Source organism: Dendrobates tinctorius, unplaced genomic scaffold (assembly GCF_039654945.1).
Source record: "Dendrobates tinctorius isolate UK_male_01 unplaced genomic scaffold, ASM3965494v1 ptg000377l, whole genome shotgun sequence".
NCBI classification, from domain to species: domain Eukaryota; kingdom Metazoa; phylum Chordata; class Amphibia; order Anura; family Dendrobatidae; genus Dendrobates; species Dendrobates tinctorius.
Genome location: NW_027362043.1, coordinates 2,807,037 through 2,826,796, shown reverse-complemented (window position 1 = coordinate 2,826,796; position 19,760 = coordinate 2,807,037). Strand labels below are relative to the sequence as shown.

The following is a 19,760-nucleotide window of genomic DNA, read 5'->3' as shown; positions in this document are numbered from 1 at the left end:
AAGCACTTCTTAATGAGGTTTACTCTAACCTAGGCCTTCATGGGTAGTTTTTCCCTTTATACACACTTTGTTCCTCATTTTAATAACTAGTGGACTTAGATTTAATGGAATAAACTCCTGTTGTTTATTAGTAATGTAAATCCCCAGATACTTAAATTTCTGAACTGGAATGTTGGACAGACTCTCCCAAACAGCAGTACTCCTGGAGTCCAAAGGCAGAAGAGCGGATTTGGACCATTTTGTTATCAGGCCCGAAAAATGTCCCAAATCCCTGTGTTGTGTTAATTATGTTTGGAATAGAGTAATCGAAGTTATTAATGAATAATAATGGGTCATCAGCATATAGAGCAATATTTTCTTCTTTGTTCCCATTCTTAAAACCCTTTATCTCTGGGTGTCTTCTAATAATATTACAAGCGACCGGTTCCAATGCACGTGCAAACAGAAGCGGTGATAGCGGGCAGCGTTGTCTAGTCCTACTGAAACTTTCAAATCATTCTAACAACCCCCCCATTAGCCCTTACTTTAACCTTTGGGATTTCATATAGTATCGTAATCCATTCAATGAAATTAGGAACGAATCCAATCTCCCCCAGCACCGCCAACGTCATGCTGTCCTTTTTAGGGTAAGTTCACATTAAGCATTTTCTTTTCTGCAGAAAAACCTGAGCTCTTGGCAGGAAAGAAGCTGCAGAAAAAGCATGTTTAGTGGTGGTTTTGGCATGCTAGATTTGTCTTGTGTGCATGCTGATAAAGTTTAGTGTTGAAAAAAGCCATAGAATCAGGTTTTGGTACAAACGCAGCAAAATGTGATACCTGCGTTTTTGCTGTAGATTTTTGTTTTTCACCATCCATTCATATCAATGGGTGAAAAACTGCTGAAAGAAGTGACTTGTTTTATGTCCAAAAAAAACACGCAAAGCGCAAAATACAGAGGACAAAAAAGTGTGTGCATGAGATCTCTGAAATCTTATAGGACTTGCAGGTACTGTAAATGGGAGGGCTAAATTAACCCTTCACGGTTGATCCAGTGTTTTCCAAATTAATTCACAGGGCGTTGCTAGCAACTGGGAATGACCACACGGAGACGGGGGTCTCTGTACGGGAGGATCAAGGCAGATCACTAACCCCCTTTATTATGTCACCTTTTTATAGTATTTTGCTTAATTATGCAAAGTACTCAGCTACCAATAGCATCGTCTTAATACATTCACTTTATAAGCCAATAATATTGCAAGAAAATCGGAATATGTCCCTAGCTACGTGACGTAGCGAATAGAACAATAGCACATTCTTTTAGGGTCTCATATCTTGCCCCGACTGGGACAGTCTGGTTTCATTACAGCCGCGAACTTTCACCTAGTTAAGTTACAAAATTTAACTCGTAAGCAACAAAATGGCGTCGCAAGCACAAAAATGGAGTCTGGAGAACAAGATGTCCCGTACAACTGAATACTGTACTTCACACTCCCCCCTAGATAAATTTTGTTAACTATTATGCAGCATCAGAGGTGCTATCCCAAGCCATAAGCTCGAGGGGTACTGGTCTTCACATGGCTGATGCCGTGTTATCAGTCATGGCTGTCGCGGCGCACCCATCCCCCTGTATGCTACAATTTACGAATAACAACTTTTGATAATGGTGGTGAAGATCTTTTGTAGGTAGCCATGTGCTAGGCTTCAACATCTTCATCAAGTAGCCTTTTGAGATCGGTGCAGAGAAGAGCAGGGGCAATGACACCTTTGGTATCATTAGCTGTCTTAGTGCAGAATTTCCTAATACATATAGAAATACACCAAAGACCAAGTTTTAGTATCACATCTATAACAAGGATACAGGCAGAAATATGCAACAAGCTTTGTAAGATCCCAACTATCCAGCCCCCAATTCCCTTAAATCAGTTGGCTGGATTGAGAATGGAGAAGGTGTCTGACCACCAACTGTCCTTATTACAATCATCGTCTTTATCGTATTGATCTCTGAGTCTTTGAATATCTTCTAACTTTAACTTCTACCAATAATAATATGGAAAATGCGAAAAACCAAAACATTATGCCCCCTATATTTGCTATTGGCTTGTTGGGTGATGAGGAGGACTTGATAGGGACCGTCATACAAGGGTTCTAGTCCGTGCTTCCTGACATGCCTTTTCACGACTACCAAATCACCAGGCTTCAGGTTATAACAGGTGTCGATTTCTGCTGGAAAAGAAAAGGAAACTAGAGCATGGGTGTTAGTAAAAATCTTGCTAAGCTGAATAACATATTGAACAGCACGGTTAGTTTCTTCTGATAACTGCTGAGGCTGGAAATTTGCAACTGGGGGCCTAGCACCAAAAAATATCTCATGGCAATAAGCCATATTTTACAATAGGGGTAGTACGGATGTGGTATAGTACAATGGGTAAGAGCTCTGGCCATGGAGCCGTAGTCTCCTGCATCATTTTGGTCAATTGTCCCTTCAGTGTGCCGTTCAGCCTCTCAACTTCCCACTGGATTGTGGGTGGTACGGAGTATGGAGGGCTACAGTGGATCCAAGCATTGTCAGAACTTCTTGGTACACTTGAGAAGAAAAAGCCAGGCCCTGATCACTTTCAGCAACTTCTGGAACCCCATATCTGCATATGACTTCCATCACCAGTTTCTTCGCTGTGGTTTTTGCAGTCATGTTGGCAACAGGGAATGCTTCCGGCCAACTGGAGAACATGTCAACAACAACCAAAACAGAATTCATACCTTCCAGACTTAGGCAACGTGATATGGTCCACCTGGAGTCTTCAGAAAGGATAGTCGGGCTTAGCAAGATGCTTCGGGGGTTCATATTGAAGCTGACCGGGATTGCAAGTCTGACAGATATTACAGGCACGCTGTCAAAACTGTGGAAATTCCCGGGGCCCAGTAGAATTTTTGCACCAGTGCGAGGGCCTGATTCTTTTCTCGATGTGTAGGTCCATGTGCCCATGTGGCAATAGCAGGGTACATCCGCTTAGGGAGACACACGAGTTGGTCCTTTTTCCAGAGACCATTATCCATACGTGCCCCATCAGTCTTCCATTGCTTCACCTCTTCCTTTGGAGACATTCTCTGCATCGTCATTAAGCGGTCTCGCGGGGTCCGACAGAAAACTTCAGTCTGTTGTAGATCATCAGGTTCTTGTAGGGTCAGTGCTTCTTGTAACTGTTTACGCAGAGAGCGTGTGGTCACCATAGTTGGTATGGTTGGTTCAATGGGTAAGAGAGCGGCGGCTTTTGCTTGCATATCCGCAAATGCGTTGCCACCAGTCTGTGGACTGATCCTAGGACCGTGTGCCTTAACTTTGATATTGGCCACCTGAGTAGGTAATTTGATCGAGTCCATGAGGGTTTTAACAGCTTCAGCATTTTTCACTGGAGTTCCGGCAGTAGTAATAAACCCTTGATTGTCCCATAGAGCCCCAAAATCGTGAGCAATACCAAATGCATACCGTGAATCCATGTATATATTAGCCCGTCTGTTCTTGGCCAAAGTACATGCAGTAGACAGAGCCTGGAGTTCTGCTTCTTGTGCTGATTATGAGGTGAGAGCGCAGATGCGTGCACTACAGAGTCCTCTGTGGTAACAGCATGCCCCGTGTGGAATCTACCAAACTCGTCAGCATATCTTGAACCATCCGTGTATAACACCAGATCATGATTTGGGAGTGAATTCTCACTGACATTTGGTGGAGTAGCTGTTTCTTCAGTCAGAAGTTGGGAGCAATCATATTGGAGATAATCCTCATCACTGCCATCTTTCCTTATAGTTCATTATACCATCTTTTAAGGCGTTGTAAAGGGGTTGCATTATGCGGGATGCATCCGGTATCCACTGACAACAATAAATGCATAGTCCAAGAAAATGTTGGAGTTCAGCTTCATCTTTTGGGAAAGGAAGGATTTTTCTTTCTTCTGCGAGGTGTCTGACACCCTGAAGGAGACAGTGACCCAAGAATATCATTTGACCAAGGCAGAACTGAAGTCTTGAGGCCGAAACCCGACAGTTCAGTGCTGCCAGATGCTTGAGGAGGCTAACAGTGGCAGCAATGGCAAAAGACACCTGCTCATACATTTTTTTTTTTTTTGCATACTAGTTGGGACTGTTTTGGGCCCCTTGTGGCATCTGTGGGAAAGGCATGAAAAATACAGATTTCCTCACGGTCTTCATCTACATAGGGATTATATAACGTAAGAACCATCCGACCATCATCTTGGAATTGTATTCTGGAGCGGAACTGTGATAATAAATCTGCCCCCTAGTAAATTTACTGGACATGTGGGAGAGATTACAAACTGAGCAGTAACCTCGGGGAAGGGTCCCACAGGGATCGGTTTTGTAAGAGTATATTAATTGGGTCTACCATTTACTCCGATTAAAACAGCTGGAGTATGACAATCTCTCTGAAAGTGTCCGAGTCGGGCACAGCGCCAGCATTGCAGATGAGAATTGGCAGGGAGGGGCTGGGGTTTGCTGTGTGTGTACGAGCTGCGGTGGGGGCGATGTGGGAGGGGGAGCTGGGATTGGAGGGAGAACTGGAGCAGCTGCTAGGTTTTTTTGTTTTTTTTTCCCCTGCTGATACAGAGCTGGTTAAAGTCTTCTGCTTCTGAAAACTTCTTTTTTTTTCTGGATCTAGAAGGGGGTGGATACTCATAACCACTAGCAATATTAGGCATAACGGGGACTGAGGCTGGCAGCGGATGATAATAGGTACCGTCAGTAAAGGTGGGGGCTGCTACTCCCGGTCTCCTTGTACAATTGTCACCTAGCAGGGAGACCTCTTCTTTCAAATCATCACTTTTAACTATTTGTCTGCCTGACACATTAGTCTCATTAATCTCAGTTCCTTCTTAATCACTTTCTTACACCACAGTCACTTTCTTGAACCACAAAACTTCCAGTCCCTGTCATAATAGACAATTTTTCTTCAACATAGCAGTAACAGAAACTATCAGAATTCACTTCCTCTGTTCTTCCTAACACCTTCATCACACAATTCATGTGCCAAGCCACGAAATTCTTCTTTTCCTTCCACGGATTCTCTCATTTAGAGCTAAATATCCTTCAGTTGTGCACAGGTCTGGAGCGGCCGTATCACTCTGTTCCACAGGGTCAACCTCCTCTGGGACGCCCAAAATTCGCGGTACTCAGTGAAAGAAGGAGGGCGTCTCAGACTATCCCTCCGGACACCTATGGAGAGAGATATATATATATATATATATATATATATATATATATATGAAAAAAAAATAGGCAGCACTCAAATTAAATGTGAAAAAAGTGGATACTTTACTGATCCTCAGATGGCAACGTTTCAACGGTGACCCGTCTTTGTCAAGCGGCTTGACAAAGACGGGTCACCGTTGAAACGTTGCCATCTGAGGATCAGTAAAGTATCCAGTTTTTTCACATTTAATTTGAGTGCTGCCTATTTTTTTTCCTTTTGGCTGTTTGGACACTGCTGAATAGGTTTTGCACTTGCTGTATTATTTTGGTAGTGCTGCCCTTTTTTCTTGATTTTTATATACAGTTGTGGCCAAAAGTATTGACACCCCTGCAATTCTGTCAGATAATACTCAGTTTCTTCCTGAAAATGATTGCAAACACAAATTCTTTGGTATTATTATTTTCATTTAATTTGTCTTAAATGAAAAAACACAAAAGAGAATGAAGCAAAAAGCAAAACATTGATCATTTCACACAAAACTCCAAAAATGGGCCAGACAAAAGTATTGGCACACTCAGCCTAATACTTGGTTGCACAACCTTTAGCCAAAATAACTGCGACCAACCACTTCCGTTAACCATCAATGAGTTTCTTACAATGCTCTGCTGGAATTTTAGACCATTCTACTTTGGCAAACTGCTCCAGGTCCCTGATATTTGAAAGGGTGCCTTCTCCAAACTGCCATTTTTAGATCTCTCCACTGTGTTCTGTGGGATTCAGGTCTGGACTCATTGCTGGCCACCTTAGAAGTCTCCAGTGCTTTCTCTCAAACCATTTTCTAGTGCTTTTTGAAGTGTGTTTTGGGTCATTGTCCCGCTGGAAGACCCATGACCTCTGAGGGAGACCCAGCTTTCTCACACTGGGCCCTACATTATGCAGCAAAATTTGTTGGTAGTCTTCAGACTTCATAATGCCATGCACACGGTCAAGCAGTCCAGTGCCAGAGGCAGCAAAGCAACCCCAAAACATCAGGAAACCTCCACCATGTTTGACTGTAGGGACCGTGTTCTTTTATTTGAATGCCTCTTTTTTTTCTCCTGTAAATTCTATGTTGATCCCTTTGCCCAAAAAGCTCTACTTTTGTCTCATCTGACTAGAGAACATTCTTCCAAAACGTTTTAGGCTTTTTCAGGTAAGTTTTGGCAAACTCCAGTCTGGCTTTTTTAAGTCTCAGGGTAAGAAGTGGGGTCTTCCTGGGTCTCCTACCATACAGTCCCTTTTCATTCAGACGCCGACGGATAGTACGGGTTGACACTGTTGTACCCTCGGACTGCAGGGCAGCTTGAACTTGTTTGGATGTTAGTCAAGGTTCTTTATCCAACATCCGCACAATCTTGCGTTGAAATCTCTTGTCAATTTTTCTTTTCCATCAACATCTAGGGAGATTAGCCACAGTGCCATGGGCTTTAAACTTCTTGATGACACTGCGCACGTTAGACACAGGAACATTCAGGTCTTTGGAGATGGACTTGTAGCCTTGAGATTGCTCATGCTTCCTCACAATTTGGTTTCTCAAGTCCTCAGACAGTTCTTTGGTCTTCTTTCTTTTCTCCATGCTCAATGTGGTACACAGAAGGACACAGGACAGAGGTTGACTCAACTTTAATCCATGTCAACTGGCTGCAAGTGTGATTTAGTTATTGCCAACACCTGTTAGGTGCCACAGGTAAGTTACAGGTGCTGTTAATTACACAAATTAGAGAAGCATCACATGATTTTTCGAACAGTGCCAATACTTTTGTCCATCCTCTTTTTTATGTTTGGTGTGGAATTATATCCAATTTGGCTTTAGGACAATTCTTTTTGTGTTTTTTCATTTAAGACAAATTAAATGAAGATAATAATACCAAAGAATTTGTGTTTGCAATCATTTTCAGGAAGAAACTGAGTATTATCTGACAGAATTGCAGGGGTGTCAATACTTTTGGCCACAACTGTGTATATATATATGTGTGTATATATATATATATATATATATACACCTGAGTTACGTATCCTACCCAGTCTTCGATCACATCACCACGCCCGATCTAACAGTGATCAGGACTTCAGGATATTTTGACTATAAAGAGACCTAAATTCACTGGTCAATCCGGGGTGTCGATCAGTCCCAATTTTCCAGCACCTGTGTCCGCTCGGAAGGTCCTTTGTCTTGTTGTCCTCCGGGGGCAGAGGCGTCCCTGTTCGGGGGCCCCACGTTGGGCGCCAAGCTGTTGAGGGAGGGCTAAATTAACCCTTCATGGTTGATCCAGTGATTTCCAAATTAATTCACAGGGCATTGCTAGCAACTGGGAATGACCACACGGAGGCGGGGGTCTCTGTACGAGAGGATCAAGGCAGATCACTAACCCCCTTTATTATGTCACCTTTTGATAGTATTTTGCTTAATTATGCAAAGTACTCAGCTACCAATAGCATCGTCTTAATACATTCACTTTATAAGCCAATAATATTGCAAGAAAATCGGAATATGTCCCTAGCTACGTGACGTAGAGAATAGAACATTCTTTTAGGGTCTCATATCTTGCTCGGACTGGGACAGTCTGGTTTCATTACAGCCGCGAACTTTCACCTAGTTAAGTTACAAAATTTAACTCGTAAACAACAAAATGGCGTCGCAAGCACAAAAATGGAGTCTGGAGAACAAGATGTCCCATACAACTGAATACTGTACTTCACATGAAAAGCATTAAAAAAAAAGCATATAAAACACCTAGTATGAACTTAGCCTTACATAGTAAAAACCTGCTGACCGATTCCCTTTAACTGTTAAATTTTGCTTAATATATAGAGATTAATTCTGTTCTGGTTGTATTGTGAGTCCCATTTTCTTTGGCCACTTTGTATGAGTTTCATCAGACTAGACAAGCTCCTACTTGCCTTTCTAAAGTGATATCACCCCAAATAATGGGCAAGGAAGCTGACTTGGTTAACGTTAGGCCTTTTCTTGTTCTACAGCACATGCATTATCAACATCATGTTTTTTGTATACATGTTTAATTATATTTATTGTATTTATACATACAGTAATGTGTAGATGTAGATATATTGGCTACCAAACTCCCTTCAAATGTACCATCTATGGTATTTTTTTGTTTTGGTTGTAGCATGGTAGTTCTCATTAGGCGGTTTGTAGTTCTATCAACCAGCAGTTGAGAACTGTATTTCTTGTAACCAAAAAGTGAATGCTATTGAATTTACCTACTAGACACACTAGCTTTTGACAAATCTTTTTCCCTCTTTAGGCTCCGCTCATTGCCCAGGCGATTGGTCAGGCTTTTGGCTTGGCATACCACAACTTCCTCCTCTCTGAAGGTGTGGAACTTGAACGACCAGAGAATACACGTGTCACACAACAACTGTACAATGCAGACCTTGCCCACTTCACCAAGAAAGAAAACCTCAGGGAGGTAAGAAGGAATCTTTTGGCCTTGTCTAGGACTGACAGCTGCAATGCAAAGAGTGAATTCCACGGCAAGTAAATCCACAGTCCACCTTTATTCTGTAATCACCGTGTTGTCCAAATCCTGTGATGTTGAGATGTAGTTGACGTCGCCTTATTCTGCTTGTAGCTAGGGAAGGGAGTAATGCTATATTTACTAGATGTCATTGTAATTAAATTGATATAACTAAATGGATATCTTTCTTTTCAGTTTGCTTTTTCAGTGTTAGATCTTGTAGTCAGATACAGGTGCTTCTCACTAAATTAGAATATCAAAAAGTTAATTTCAGTTCTTCAATACAAAAAGTGAAACTCATATTATATGGAGTCATTACAAACAGAGTGATCTATTTCAGTAAATTTATAATAATTAACAAAGAACACCTGCAAAGACTTCCTAAGCGTTTAAAAAGGTCCCTTAGTCTGTTTCAGTAGGCTCCACAATCATGGAGAAGACTGCTGACTTGACAGATGTTATTGACACACTCCACAAGGAGGGTAAGCCACAAAAGGTCATTGCTAAAGAAGCTGGCTGTTCAGAGTGCTGTAACCAAGCATATTAATTGAAAGTTGAGTGGAAGGAAAAAGTGTGGTAGAAAAAGGTGCACCAGCAACCAGGATAACCACAGCCTTGAAAGGATTGTTGGGAAAGGCCATTCAAAAATTTGGGGGAGATTCACAAGGCGTGGACTGCTGCTGGAGTCATTGCTTCAAGAGCCACCACACACAGATGTATCCAGGATGTGGGCTACAAGTGTCACATTCCTATTCCTTATGTTAAGCCACTCATGACCATTAGGGTCCTGTTACACTAAACGACGCATCAGCGATCCCGACAACGATACGACCTGGTCAGGATCGCTCGTGCGTTGCTACATGGTCCCTGGTGAGCTCTCAAACAGGCAGACTCACCAGCGATCAGAATCAGCGAGGACGCTGCTAACCAGGGTAAATAGCGGGTAACTATGCGCACACATCCCTTACTTACCTGTTGTGTACCCTGGATACCAGCGTGCTCGCGCTAGGAGCTGGTATCCAAGGTATACAGCGGGTAACTAAGGGACGTGCGCGCTTAGTTACCCGCTGTTTACCTTGGATACCAGCTCCCAGCATCTGCTTACAGAGCTGGGAGCTCGCTGATTGTTGGTCTCCCGCTGTCACACGCAGCAATGCATGCTGGCCAGCGGGAGACCAACAAGCAAAAAATGGCCCAAGACATTCCTGCACGATCAGCGATACCCGGCGGGGGGGCCGGTCACTGATGCGTGCCACACACAGCGAGATCGCTGGCGAGATCACTGATGCGTCACAAAATCGGTGGCGCATCAGCGATCTCGTTAGCAATCTCGCTTAGTGTGAAGTACCCCTTAAACAGCGCCAGAAGAGTCTAACCTGGGCCACGGAGAACTGTTGCTCAGTGGTCCAAGGTGGTGTTTTCAGATGAAAGTAAGTTTTGCATTTCATTTGGAAATCAAGGTCCCAGAGTCTGGAGGAAGAGTGGAGAGGCACACAATAGTGTGAAGCTTCCACAATCAGTGATGTTTGGGGAGCCTTGTCATCTGCTGGTGTAGGTCCACTGTGTTTTATCAAGACCAAAGTCAGCGCAGTCGTCTACCAGGAAATTTTAAAGCACTTCATGCTTCCCTCTGCCGACAAGCTTTTTGGAGATGGAAATTTCATTCTCCAGCAGGACTTGGCCCCTGTCCACACTGCCGAAAGTACCAATACCTGGTTTAAAAACAGCAGTATCACTGTGCTTGATTGGCCATTAAACTCGCCTGACATTAACCCCATAGAGAATCTATGGGGTATTGTCAAGAGGAAGATGAGAGACACCAGACCCAACAATCCAGACGAGCTGAAGGCTGCTATCAAAGTAACCAACCTGGGCTTCCATAACACCACAGGCTGATCGCCTCTACGCCACGCCGCATTGATGTATTACACACGTGGTCGAAATTGTTGCTACCCCTCGTATAATGACAGAAAAACCTACAATGGTCACAGAAATAGCTTGAATCTGACAAAAGTAGTATTAAACCAAACGTCTATGAAAATGAACAATTGAAAGTCAGACATTGCTTTTCAACCATGCTTCCACTGAATTAAAAAAATAAAACTCATGAAATAGGCCTGGATAGAAATGATGGTACCCCTGAAAATAATGTGACAAAAGGGACATGTTAAATCAAGGTGGGTCCACTAACTAGCATCACAGGTGTCTACAATCTTGGAATCAGTGGGTGGGCCTGTATAGAGGGCTACATATACTCACTGTGCTGTTTGGTAACATGGTGTGTATCATATTCAACATGGACCAGAGGAAGCGAAGGAAAGCGTTGTCTCAGGAGATTAGAAAGAAAATTATAGACAAACATGTTAAAGGTAAAAGTTATAAGACCATCTCCAAGCAGCTTGATGTTCCTGTGACTACAGTTGCACATATTATTCAGAAATTTAAGCTCCATGGGACTTTAGCCAACCTCCCTGAACGTGACCGCAGGAGGAAAATTGATGACAAATCAATGACGGATACGAATGGTAACAAAAGAGCCCAGAAAAACTTCTAAACAGATTAACGGTGAACTTCAAGCTCAAGGAACATCAGTGTCAGATCGCATCATCCGTCATTGTATGAGCCAAAGTGGACTTCATAGCTCTGCAAAGGAATACGTGGATTTCGTCCGCGCTGCCCAAATGATGAAATTCCAGAAGGTTAGTAAAGTTTGACAGTCGTTTATTCTACGCATTTCAAGGTTTTTTGCAACCTCTTCTTCAAGAAATACCACATGAAGCATACATGTCAAACTTGTCAAACACCACTGTCAAACTTTATTAACCTTCTGGAATTTCATCATTTGGGCAGCGCGGACGAAATCCACGTATTCCTTTGCAGAGCTCTGTTTCAGATAGTCGGTGACCGACTTGTGGATCTGCAGCAGCTCTTATCTATACATGCTTTGAATACCTACTGTTATGCCGCGCTCACAAGGAGGCGGGTCTTCGGCCCCGACGTCACTCCCTCCGGTACGGCGGTCCCTCAGGGGTCCCCGTCGGGTGCGCACGCGCAACTCTCGTCCCCGGGTCTCCTCCTCCATGCCACGTTTGCGCTTGCGCGCTCCTGTCAGCGCTGTATAGGGCTCGGTCCTCTCTATGGTATTGGAGGACCTGACCCGGAACCACTAGTGGTCATGTGCTTTCTGGCTAGGTCCTGACCCGGAACCAGTAGTAGTCATGTGCTATATCAGACGACCTCCCCCTAGGGGAGGTGCCTGATTATTGTTGTGCCTCCTGGCTGGGTCAGCTGTGTCCCAGCCTGGCTGTGCGCTGTTCTCAGGTCCTCTGCTCTGTCTGCTATTCTGTGGTGCTCCTAGCACTTGCTCTGAACCCTTGTTTCTTCATGCTCCGCCGTGCCTCCTGGCATTCACTCTATTCCTGTGTTCTGTTACTTGCTACACGCCTTATGTGCCCACGTGTACCCGTCTAGCACTACCCTGTACTCAGCGCACTCCCGTGTACTCTCCTGTGTTCCCTAGTATCCTGCACCCTCCAGTCACACAGTCTCGTATCTCCTGTGAGCCGGCCACCTGGTGCCAGCAGTCGTGGTATCGTATCCCCTGGGGCTTGCTCCTGACACTCCCTGTATAGGGGGTGGTCCTCACTAGGCTAGCTCGCCCTGGGAGGGTTGGTGCCGCGACCCAGAGGGTCCACTCCAGGAGTCGCTAACACTCTAACAGTATAATCAGGCCATGGACTCCGCTGGTACTGCGGCTTCCGTCCAAAAGGAGCTGACGTTCCTCCGGGAAAACCAGATTAGGATTATGGCATTTCTCAAGTCCATGGAGTCCGGTTTATCTGCCTCTCAGTCCTCTGAGCCTGGGAATGCTGCCCAGTTGGCTAGTCTCCAGCAGGAACTTGCGCAGCAACGCGACTCCCAGGCTCAGATTCTCAACTATATAGCGTCGGTAGATAATCGGCTCCTTTCCATACAATCTGCCCAGGCCATGCTTCCACACTCACTTCCGCGCCTATGCAAGCCACCCCGGTATAGTGGTGACCCTGTGTTGTGTCGCGGATTCTTGAACCAGTGTCGTTTGCATTTTGAGTTTTTGCCGCAGCATTACCCCACCGATCGTGCTAAAATAGCATTTATTGTTTCTCACTTAGAGGGTAAGGCGCTTGCGTGGGTGAATCCCCTTTGGGAGCGTAATGACCCGCTCGTCGCTCAGCTTTCCATCTTTTTGGACACTTTCCGTAAGGTGTTCGATGAGCCGGGTCGCCTTGCTTCCACCACCGAGTCCCTCTTTAATCTTCGTCAAGGTTCTCTATCGGTTGGACAATACGCGATATGTTTTCGCACTTTGTCCTCTGAGCTAGGTTGGAATAATGATGCCCTCGTAGGGGCCTTTTGGCGTGGTCTGTCCGGTCGGATCAAAGACGAACTGGCGGGCCGAAATACCCCTACCAATTTGGAGGATCTTATCTCTCTCGCGACACGCATTGATTTGCGCTTCCAGGAGGGCACCCGCGAGTCAGCCAGAGAGAGAGGGTCCTCTCGCCTCTCTTCGTCCACTCGCAGTTTTTCTCATCCGTCACCCGAGTTATCTGCGGCAGATCCGGTACCTGAGCCTATGCAGGTGGATCGCCTCCAGATAGCTCAACGGCGTCGTGTGAAAAGGCAGGCACAAGGGCTCTGTTTTTATTGTGGGGATGCCTCCCACTTTCTACGCTCATGTCCCAAGAGACCGGGGAAGTCTCTCCGCCTGGGACTGTTAAGTGAGGTCTCCCCAAGTGTATGTGATTCCTCTCTACGCCTGACCGTGCCTGTCTCCCTGAATTTTGGTTTAGAGACTTTTACTGTGAAAGCTATTGTGGACTCTGGCGCAGTGGGTAACTTTATTAGTCTCGAGGCAGTTAAGAAGTTTCGCATCCCTGTCAGATCCCTGGAGTCTCCTAGGTCAGTAGTTCCGGTCGACGATAAGCCCTTGCAGGACACAGTTAACCAGGTCACTGAGGAAGTTGAGTTGCAGATTGGCACATGTCATCGGGAGCGGATCTCCTTCTACGTATTGCCGACTTCGCCTCATACCCTTCTTCTTGGACTTCCTTGGTTACGTATTCATGGGCCGACCCTGGACTGGCAATCTGGTGATATACTCCGTTGGGGACCGTCCTGTCAAAAGAGTTGCCTGCTGTTCATTCATCCGAAGAACCCTGCTTGCTCGTCTTCGACGGTTATAGGTCCGCCGTCCACCATCCCGTCTGTGACTTGTGACATTGTCGAGAAGGAGGCTGAGAGTCAGTCTCCACATCCGTCAAGCATTCCGTCTGTGACTTGTGACATTGTCGAGAAGGAGGCTGAGAGTCAGTCTCCACATCATTCAAGCAAACGGTCTGTGACTTGTGACATTATCAACAGGGGGGCTGAGAGTCAGTCTCCACCTCCGTCAAGTGACCGTCCCAAGGTAATTACCGTGGCTTCCGTCAAGTTGACGCCCCAGCGTCCAGGGGAGACCTTTGTGTCTAAAGGTAACCGTAAAGGTGTGTTATCCTGGGGACATTCTTCTCCGGCTGCCGGTCATGTTGGTGCCAAGAGGACACTCTCCCGTTTATCCCACGATTACTGGTGGCCGTCTATTGCTCAGGACGTCAAAGACTTCGTGGCTGCTTGCCCATCGTGTGCCAAGAAGAAACTTCCCAAGCAACCATCCTCCGACTGCTCGCCTCCTAAGGATGAATTGACTTCCAATGACTGCACCACCATTTCGGCCTCCAAGCATGTCTGTGTGCCTCTGCCGGTTCGACCTGTCTCGGGGATACCTGCCTCCGACTCTCTGTCCGTGGAGTTCTCCAGGGTATGGCAGGAGACCGAATTTTCTCGTATTGAGACTCTGGATCTCATTGGTCCTCATGCAGTTAGGAAGTGTCTGGATCCCGCTCCTAGTGTCAAGGTGCTATTTTCCAGTTCTAGAGAGAGGGGGCTTAAAGGAGGGGGTACTGTTATGCCGCGCTCACAAGGAGGCGGGGCTTCGGCCCCGACGTCACTCCCTCCGGTACGGCGGTCCCTCAGGGGTCCCCGTCGGGTGCGCACGCGCAACTCTCGTCCCCGGGTCTCCTCCTCCATGCCACGTTTGCGCTTGCGCGCTCCTGTCAGTGCTGTATAGGGCTCGGTCCTCTCTATGGTATTGGAGGACCTGACCCGGAACCACTAGTGGTCATGTGCTTTCTGGCTAGGTCCTGACCCGGAACCAGTAGTAGTCATGTGCTATATCAGACGACCTCCCCCTAGGGGAGGTGCCTGATTATTGTTGTGCCTCCTGGCTGGGTCAGCTGTGTCCCAGCCTGGCTGTGCGCTGTTCTCAGGTCCTCTGCTCTGTCTGCTATTCTGTGGTGCTCCTAGCACTTGCTCTGAACCCTTGTTTCTTCATGCTCCGCCGTGCCTCCTGGCATTCACTCTATTCCTGTGTTCTGTTACTTGCTACACGCCTTATGTGCCCACGTGTACCCGTCTAGCACTACCCTGTACTCAGCGCACTCCCGTGTACTCTCCTGTGTTCCCTAGTATCCTGCACCCTCCAGTCACACAGTCTCGTATCTCCTGTGAGCCGGCCGCCTGGTGCCAGCAGTCGTGGTATCGTATCCCCTGGGGCTTGCTCCTGACACTCCCTGTATAGGGGGTGGTCCTCACTAGGCTAGCTCGCCCTGGGAGGGTTGGTGCCGCGACCCAGAGGGTCCACTCCAGGAGTCGCTAACACTCTAACACCTACTACCAGGTGAGCAGTTTTTTTGTCAAACCGCTTACTTTATTTGTGGGATAAGACCCTATATTTCGCTTGTGTCTCCCTCTTTCCTCACAATAAAAGTGGACTTCATGGGACACGACCAAGGAGGACAACATTATTGAAAAATAAATCTTAAAAAAGCCAGACTGGAATTTGCCAAACTACATATTCACAAGCCACAAAGCTTCTGTCCTATGGACAGATGAGACAAAAATGGAACTTTTTGGCAAGGCATATCAGCTCTATGTTCACAGACAGAAAAATGAAGTATATATTTAAAAAAAAGGAACACTGTCCCTACTGTGAAACATGGAGGAGGCTCTGTTATGTTCTGTGGCTGCTTTGCTGCACCTGGCACAGGGTGTCTAGAATCTGTGCTGGGTACAATGAAATCTCAAGACTATCAAGGGATTCTAGAAAGAAATGTGCTTCCCAGTGTCAGAAAGCTTGGTCTCAGTTGCAGGTCCTGCAACAGGATAATGACCCAAAACACACAGCTAAAAACACCCAAGAATGGCTAAGAGGAAAATATTGGACAATTCTGAAGTGGCCTTCTATGAGCCCTGACCTAAATCCTATTGAGCATCTTTGGAAAGAGCCGAAACATGCCGTCTGGAAAAGGCAACCTTCAAACATGAGACAACTGGAGCAGTTTGCTCTTGACTAGTGGGCCAAGATACCGGTCTAGAGGTGTGGAAGTCTCATTGACAGTTACAGGTTGTGCAACAAAATATTAAGTTAAGGGTACCATCATTTCTGTTAATGCCTATTTCATGAGTTTTGTTTATTTAATTTTTTTAATTCTGTGGAAGCATGGTTGAAAAACAATGTCTGCCTTTCATTTGTTCATTTTCATAGATTTTATTACTTTTGTTAGATTCAAGTTATTTCTGTGACCATTGTGGGCTTTCTCCTTTGCCACATTGGGGGACACAGGACCATGGGTGTTATGCTGCTGCCACTAAGTAGACACAAAAAGATTAGCTCCTCCTCTGCAGTATAAACCACACACACTGGCTCCAGCCAAACCAGTTCAAGTTTCAGTAGGAGGCACAATTGTTCTGATCTTCAGACCACATCTATAGCTTTCTTATTTAATTTTCATTTTTATTCCCACATTCTTCAAAGGATTACAGAGGGGCGACGCATCCCTTAAGGGCTCCGCTCTCCCCAAACCTAGAACAGGCGGGAACGTGGAGTGTCGCCTCCACGTACACCGTCCTACATAGTTTTCAGCGGCATGCCTGAGACCTTTTTCTTAGAGGCGATGGGTCCCTTCAGGGCACCGCACTCCCGTCACCTACAATAGATGGGAACTTGGAGTGTCGCCTCCATGTACCCCTGTCTGCGACCAAGCTTATTACAGCCGGACCAACAGCCCTGTCCCATCCTGGGGGAATTAACCCCTTGGATGTTCAGAGGCTCTTATGGTATCCGTGCTGCCCCAACTGCATCGCCGCTGATGAACAGCGGCAATGGAAGGAAGGCGAACGGTCCCTCTCTGACAAAGGGATGGTGGATAGAGAGTTCTTTGTACTCTCCAAGCTGCAGCTGACCTGTAAGCGGTCCAGGTCCTGCGCTGCGGCAGTTCTATTCCGGGACACACACCACTATTAAGTGTGTGCCCGGGACAAGGTACAGCCGTCGACATAGTTCACCGGCGTAGGGCTCCTGCAACAGCGCTTTAAGCCCTCTCCCCCGTGCGCGTTTCTGGCCGGTGTACAAAATTTAAGCTCCGGCTTGGGCCCATTCTTGGCCGCAACCCGGATCTCCGCCCATTTTATGACATCGCAGCTGCAGCTCCGCCTATTTCTTGGTGTGTCTCGCGCACAGTGAGACTTCCCCACTTGCAATTCTCGGCAGCCATCTTTACCCACTGACCGCCTCTCAACACATGCAGCCTGGTCACACCACGGTGGCACGCCTCACAGTTCCTCAGCAATTCCGGACACAGCAGACATATTTTCAACCACAGGCCGGCTCCCTTCACGTATAGTCTACATGCATCTTCAGAGGACCGCTCACTGTCAGCGTCGGGATTTTTTCTCTAGTCACCAACCTCGGGCGGAGCTCAGGTAGAGCTTCTCTTGCCTAGGAACCTAGGAGTGGAGAAATAAAACGAGAGACAGGGTCACAGGACAAGGGTAAAATCTCTATGCTGCGCTACAGACACTCATTAGGGCTTCTCTTCAATAGTCACTGGGGTTTACCAGACACAAATCTCCCTATTGGAGCATATCAGCAGAATCTGGGACATTCCGGGGTACATCACGTCACTCTAAGGCTAGTTTCACACTAGCGTTTTGGAGCGCAGCGACGGCCTGCGCACGGCCACCGCTAAGCCCCGCCCCCTACCGCGCCCCGCCGGTAGCTCCGCCCACCGGCGCATGACGCTGCATGCGGCCTGCGTCCCCTATCTTTATCACAGGGGGTGCAGGCCGTGCGCAGTATGCGTTTGGCGGCGCATGCGCCTTTTTGACGGTGCGCCGACGCAACCAAACTGCAGCAGGTTGCGTTTGGCGCAGGTCGGCGCACCGTCAAAAGGACGCATGCGCCGCCAAACGCATACTGCGCACGGCCTTCGCCCCCTGTGATAAAGATAGGGGACGCAGGGCGCATGCAGCGTCATGCGCCAGTGGGCGGAGCTACCGGTGGGGCGCGGTAGGGGGCGGGGCTTAGCGGCGGCCGTGCTAGTGTGAAACTAGCCTATGACAGTGTTCCCCCAACTCCAGTCCTCAAGAACCACCAACACTTCAGGTTTTAAAGGGAATCTGTCATCCTTTTTTTTTTTCGGCTTGCAGCTGCTGGCATAGACATCGGGGGCTTATCTACAGCATTCTGTAATGCTGTAGATAAGCCTCCGATGTAACCTGAAAGATAAGAAAAACACGTTATATTATACTCACCGGGGTGGGCGGTCCGGTCCGGTGGGCGTTGCGGTCCGGTCCGACGCCTCCCTTCTTCATGCGATGACGTCCTCTTCTCCCGTCCTGTAATGGCTGCGGCGCAAGCGCACTGCTCTGCACTGTTGAGGGCAGAGCAGAGTCCTGTAGTGCGCAGGCGTCTGGAGAGGTCCGGCGCCTGTGCACTGCAGAATTACAGATCTGGCAAATCAGATTTCCTTAGCCGGGGAATATTTGGTGCACGTTTCTCTGGACTCGGCTAACTTTGCCGCTCTTGCAGCCTCAAACGCCATCTCCATTAGACGGGCACTGTGGCTCAGGGGTAATAGATAGCTGACTCTGCGTCCAAAAAATCCCTAACGTCTCTGCCTTACCAGAGCAGTTATTTATCTGGAGAGAAACTGGATCAGCCTATCTCGGACGCCACAGGAGGAAAAAGTAAATTCCTCCCCCAGCAGAGGACTAGACGACCTTTTCATCAGCAACAGTAGAGGCGTTTCCGATCCTTTTGCAACAATCCCGTTTGTCCAAAACAGCCACCTTTTCCGGATCATGGCACTTCTCCCGTGGAGGCAGGGGCCCCCAGGTTTCGTACAAGACCAATCAATTGTGGAAGAACCATCCCAAGTAATCCAAATCTAAGGAAACCAGGTCCTATAGATTCTCAGCTTAATGACTCATGGCATTATCCGGTCAACAACAGAGTAGGCGGCCGTCTACTCCTATTTCGCCGTACCTGGCTCTCCGTCGTTCATAATGAATGGGTCAGGGACCTGGTGTTTTCCAGTTACAAAATAAAAGTTTCTTCCCACCCTCCAGCATGGTTCTTCCCCTCTCGGCCCTCCAAAACAGAGGCGCAGGCACGGTCTTTCTACCGAGCTATCGATTCGCTACGTTAAAATGAGTCATCATTTCGGTCCCAGAAAACGAGAGGTTCAAGGGGTTCTACTCGAACTTATTCGTGGTTCAAAGAAGGACGGAACGGTGCAGCCCATTCTGGACCTGAAGCTCCTAAACAAGCTTTGTCAAGGTCCGGCACTTCAGGATGGAGGCCCTCCGTTCTGTCATCACTTCGATAGAGAAGGGGGAGTTCCTAGCATCCATCGACATCCGGGATGCTTTCCTTCATATCTCGATTTTATTTTTTTTTTTTTCCCCCCACCAAAGGTTCCTGCTCCTCGCTGTCTGTGAGGAACATTTCCAGTCCGTACCACGCCCGGCACAGCCAGTCCGGAGTGACTAGGATCACTGGAATTCCTTCCGTCTTGCTCTTCCTGATGACCCTCGGGAGCAGGGTGCGGCGGGGGAAACATGTACAGAAGGCTGAACTCACGCCACAGAAGGCCCAGTGCATCCGCTCCAATGTCCTCTGGAATCCCAGCACCGAGCTATGA

At 47.1% G+C, this 19,760-nt stretch overlaps 1 protein-coding gene across 1 annotated transcript in view; it reads left to right on the top strand.

Moving 5' to 3' along the window:
- The window catches only part of APBA3 (amyloid beta precursor protein binding family A member 3), a 73,278-nt gene that overhangs the window by 43,982 nt on the left and 9,536 nt on the right, over positions 1 to 19,760 (top strand). The window contains exon 6 of the mRNA XM_073563026.1: positions 8,485 to 8,649. Coding sequence (XP_073419127.1) covers positions 8,485 to 8,649 — 165 coding nt within the window. The remainder of the gene's footprint in view (positions 1 to 8,484; positions 8,650 to 19,760) is intronic.